The sequence below is a fragment of the Petaurus breviceps genome, unplaced genomic scaffold (assembly GCF_028583685.1).
Source record: "Petaurus breviceps papuanus isolate PSGF00001 unplaced genomic scaffold, PetGlider_PUasm1.0 90977, whole genome shotgun sequence".
NCBI lineage: Eukaryota > Metazoa > Chordata > Mammalia > Diprotodontia > Petauridae > Petaurus > Petaurus breviceps.
Window position 1 is genome coordinate 13,656,548 of NW_027187391.1, and position 5,634 is coordinate 13,662,181.

The 5,634-nt window shown below is 37.4% G+C and overlaps 1 protein-coding gene across 1 annotated transcript; it reads right to left on the reverse strand.

Moving 5' to 3' along the window:
- Positions 1-296: 296 nt before the first annotated feature.
- On the reverse strand, positions 297-1,394 carry LOC138153164 (trace amine-associated receptor 8b-like). The gene has a single exon (XM_069077328.1). The coding sequence runs from the start codon at positions 1,392-1,394 to the stop codon at positions 297-299; it is 1,098 nt and encodes a 365-aa protein (XP_068933429.1).
- Between the last annotated feature and the right edge of the window lie 4,240 nt (positions 1,395-5,634).

Below are 5,634 nucleotides of genomic sequence, written 5' to 3' on the forward strand. Positions count from 1 at the left end.
CTTTTCTACTTCATTTGAAATGATAAACCAAGAAAAGGAAGAGAAAGAAAAGTGCTATGAAATAAGAGAAAAAAAGAACCAAGGGAACCCAGGACTAAAAGACAGAAATGGAGACCAAATAAGTAGAGGCAGACAATGGTAGGAAGCTTTGAAATTTTGTAATGTTACTTAGCAAAAGAATTTTACCAAACACTTTGAGATTAAAATTAGAGGTTTGTGTTTAATATAAAGAACAACAAAATTTTTATATATTAAAAAGTCCTATATCTGGATAATAATTTTCTTTTAAATGAATTTTAACTTCTTCCATCTGAAGCCTTTACCTGCTCAGAAAACAAATCTATTGTTGATGTGTGACCTCTGAATATTTTCCCAGTGATTATCAGTTTAATTGCTCTTCGAAACCAAGGGTAAAAGAAAGCATAGATCAAAGGGTTCATGGCTGAGTTAAAATAGGCAAACCAAACTAAAATTTCGTAAATATAGGTTGGGGTGATGAACCCTAGGAAAGCATCGATTATTGTTTCAATAAAATAAGGGAACCATGAAATCACAAATGCAATCACTGCAATGCCCAGTGTTTTTGCTGCTTTTCTCTCCCTCTTGGACACTCTGGCTTTGTAACTCTCTGAGGATGAAGATTCCCCCTTGCTACTTGTGTTTTCAATTTTCCTAGCTTGTTGTTTAGCTACTAGAAAAATCTTACAGTAGAGAATGACCATAATCAGAGTGGGGATGAAGAACAATAGAAAACCTACTAGTGACCAGGTTTGATTCATAGCAGTCTGACAGCCTCCCACACAGGTGAGGGCACTTACTAATTCCTCCAGCCCATCATCATTGACACCAGTGCCAATCAGTGAAAAGAAGTAACTAATAGCAAGAAGCCATGAGAATGTGATGCACACCAAGGAAACGTTCAGAGTGAACTTGGTTGGATAGACCAGAGGGTCAGTGACAGCAATGTATCTATCAATGGAGATGAAACACAAGTGAAAAATGGAAGAATAACAAAATGATCCATCAAAATAACAGTGAACTTTACAATAACTCTCCCCAAAGTACCAACAACTCTCCACTGACCTCACCATGCTGAAGGGCATCACAGTGGCTCCCACTAAAAAGTCAGCACAAGCCAAGGAGGCAATGAGAAAATTGGCTGGAGAGTGCAGCTGCCTGAAGTGAAGGATTGAAATCATGACCAGAAGGTTTCCCAAGACAGCCAGGATAATTCCAGAGCCAAAGGCCAGGTAGAGGATGACTCGGGGTCCCAGAGAGTAGGGAGTCTGAATACAGGACCCATTGATGTTCTCATAGCAGAGCTGCACTGCTACAGGCTGAAACCCATCGTTGCTGCTCATGATTCTTCTCTCTGAACCTCGAAGAATTTTCATTAGCTTGTGTATTTTGGGTGTTATTGAAATAGTTAATTCTCTCCTTAAAATAAAGATGCATTGAATTAATGTCTTAAGAAATCTATGGGTTTCTATTTTTAATAAATTATGAATCTTTTCCATTGATAATATAAATTACAAAATTTCTTATACATATTCAGAAGATGCCCATGTAACTGAGAAACATATTTGCAACTAATTTCAAAGCAATTCAATAAATCGCCTTAGCAAATCTACTAGAGATTTCTATGAATATACATAAATACCTTAGCTGCTTATCAAAGAAAATTTCTCTTTGAACCTTTAGTTATTTTCCTCTGAGGAACTTCTCTATGTCAAGAAGAGTGACATGTGATGTGATCACCCAGTTCAAATGTCAGCTTTTATTCCAGCACTTTCTCCCTTGGCATCACTTAAAAGTTAATGCCCAAAGCACCCATGAAGCATTTAGGAAGTAAGCCAAAGAAACCTCATTCCCTCAAAACCTACCAGATTGAATCCCTATAGTGTGAGGTGTGAAATGAGGAAAGAAACTTTTTTTTCAGTCATTAGAAAAAACTGACGTTTAATCTATAGGAAATCTCTTATCCATTCAGTTTTGTAACATATGCATATCTATTCACATGTGTTTCCTTTCATAGATTTCATTATCTGATGGGGAGCAATGTGTGTATATGTATGTGTGTACATTTAAATAATAGTGAGCATTTATTATCATTTTAAGGTTTGCAGAGAACTTTACACATGTTATCTCAATCCTCACAACAATACTGTGAAATAGATGCTACTGTCCCCATTTTACAGATGGGGAAACTGAGGCAGGTAGGTTGAGTTACTTGTCTTATTGCTTGGAAGTATATGAGGCAGCAATGAAGCTCAAGTCTTCCTGGTTCTTAATTCCTGCATTCTATCCATTGATCCATCTAAATTATTATTTTTTTTTAGTTCTCTGAACAATTTTTTTTTAAATTTCTGTGTAAATCTTTGGTCTCCCAAAATTTTTCACAGTGTGAAATAGATTTATGAAGCAAACCACCAAAAACAAGAGAGCCCTGACTCTCTCTTCCTTAGGTCAGAGAAAGGACTGTGGAGCAGGCTGCTGTGTAGTAAAGCATGGGGAAAGAGTGCTGGAGAAAGAGTCATGAGTTCAAATCCCAGCACTGCCACTTGGACAAGTCACAGCCACTCCACCTCACTTTTCTCATCTATCAAATAAGAGGTTTGGACTAGATGCCCTCTAAGCTCTGTGCTCTAATCCTTTCATCTTTGATGGATTTTAGAAATATACATACCCTGTGATACTTTCTTCCCTTTTCCACTCATTTTTCTTTCCTTTTTCTTCAGCTTCACTTCTTTTCCTCTGACTTTTTGATGTGATATTCCTCTGAGATGGTAGTACTACAGAAAAACACACTTCACTGTAATCCATTCTCGCCTCAGCTGTCAAATAGATCTTCCTAAAGGACACATCTGTTCATACCATCCCCTATTCCATCAAATTCAGTGGCTTCCTGTTACTTCTGCGTGAAACAGAGCATCCCCTGGTTCTAAAGAATGTGGCTCCTTTCAAACTTGCCAGTCTCGTTATAACATACTCCCCTCACTATGGTCTGAGATTCAGTGGCACTGGCTTCCTTGCTGTTCCTCCTACAGGACACTCCATCTCCCCACTTTGAGTGTTTTCACCAACTCTTCCCCAAGCCTGGAATGCTTTTCCTCCTCACCTCTGATTCCTAGTTTCCCTGGCTTTCTTCAAGTGTCAGATAAGGATCCTCCCCCCCTTCTGCAGAAAACTTTTACCAGTCCCTCTTAATAATAGTTCCATCCCTTTGAGTGTACCCAATATTTATTCTTCCTCTATTTTGTTTCTACTTAATTATTTACATGTTGTCTCCCTCATGTTTTTTGCCTTCACATGTCTTTGCCTTCCTTTGTATCCTCAGGGCTTACCACAGTCCCTGGAATATTGTTCTTCAATCATTTGGTTGTGTCTGATGACATTGGAGTAGTTTTCCATTTCCTTCTCTAGTGTGTCTTCATTTTACAAATTAAGAACTCAGACAAAGTGTGGTTTAGTGAGTTACCCATGGTTACACAGCTAGTAAGTGTCTGAAGCTGGATTTGAACTCAGGTCTTACTGAGTCCAGGTCTAGCACTCTATAAATTGCACCACTTAGGTATTCTGAGATATACTAGGCCTTTAATAAATACTAGTTGATTGATTAACTGATGCATGTTGTATCAGCATAAACAAGTATAATGCAGGTAATGGAAGAGATGAACCAACATTGATTATAATAACAGTAACTATGCTAATAATAAACTCATACTTATAAAGTACTTTAGGATTTATAAAACACTTTACCAACATTAATTCATACTAATTAATTATTAATTCATTAATTACCCTGGGGGGGTAGGTGCTATTATTATCCCCTTTTCAGAGATGAGGAAATAGAGGTAAAAGGAAATTAAGTGACTTGCTTGGGGTCACACAGTTTTCTGAGACTGTATTTGAACTCATGTCTTCCTGTCTTCAGGTCTATGGCTATATGCTCTTCCCACCTAGCAGCAAGTATGAGAGCTGTGATCAGTGCAACTCAGAAGCAACAGAGGGTGGCCTTTCTTCTCCTATTTTTCCATTTTACTTTGTCTGAGTCATTAAATGTATGTCTTTCCCCCTTTTCCTTTCCTACAAGGGGTAGGAATATATGGGATTGTATTTCCCTACAATTCTACCTGAAGATAAGAGAAGATTTTATGAGTTCTAGGATATAGTTTTTTTCCCCAAATATATTCATATGGTAGTGACTTGTTATAGTCTTTTCACTTTAAGTCCCATAATAATATACAGTCACAGCATGCTAAATCCTGAGTAGGCAAGTAAAATTAAAAGTAGTTTGATGATGAAGAATCCAGGTAGGGTGGGAGAACCGAGCTGGGTAGAGAGAAGATTTTATGCTTTTCTATTTTGAGTACAGTGCATTTTATCTCCTCAAATAATCTTATGCCTGGGTAACAAGAGATTAATCAAAATTGCTTAAGGAAATTGTCATTTGATCTTGGCAGAGGAGAAACAGTTACAGGCTTCACACTGAGTGCCTACTGCTGGCCAGAGAGGATACTGCAGCCTCTCAGGAAAGAGCTTTCTCATGACTATACCAGAGGTCAAACTAGGTCATCTTTTGCCTCATTTCTTACCTAGTCTTATGCACTGAATGGACATTGCCTCAGACAAACTGAGACCTAGGAAAGACCTTACCTTAAAAAGACCACTACATCTAGGGCCATTGCCAGTTGTTCTGACCTATGTCTTGCCACTGAACTCAGATGACTGTGGAGTGAGTGAGGCTGATGGCTTTGCACAGTCTGGCTTCACTGAAATCCAATTCACTTGCAATACTCAGCCAGTACCAAGTAGTTTTGATGACTGCTGCTTTATAGTACAGATTGAAATCTGGTATAGCTAGTCCACCTTCCCTAGCATTTCTTTTCATTAATTCCCTTGATATTCTGGACCGTTCATTCTTCCAAATGAATTTTGTTACTATTTTTTCTAGCTCTATAAAGTAGTTTTTTGGTAAATTAATTGGTATGGAACTCAGTACATAATTAATTTAGGTAATTTTTATTATATTAGCTCGACCCAGCCACGAGCAATTGATATTTTTCCAATTAGTTAGATCTGACTTTATTTGTATGAAAAGTGTTTTGTAATTATGATCATAAAGGTCCTGGGTTTGTTTTGGCAGGTAGATTCCCAAATATTTTATAATGTCTACAGTAACTTTAAATGGGATTTCTCTTTCTATCTCTTGCTGTTGAATTTCATTGGAAATATGTAGGAATGCCGAGGATTTATGTGAGTTTATTTTATATCCTGCAACTTTGCCAAATTTATTTATTGTCTCAAGTAGTTTTTTACTTGATTCTCTAGGATTCTCTAAGTATGTCATCATATCACCTGCAAAGAGTGATAGCTTGGTCTCTTCTTTGCCTAACTTGATTCCTTTGATTTCTTTTTCTTCTCTAATTGCTACTGCTAACATTTCTAGTTCCAGATTGAATAAGAGGGGTGATAGAGGACACCCTTGTTTCACTCCTGATCTTATGGGAAATGCTTCTAGCTTCTCCCCATTACATATAATACTTGCTGGTGGCTTTAAATAGATGCTACCTATTATTTTAAGGAAGGCACCATTTATTCCTATACTTTCTAATGTTTTTAATAGGAATGGAT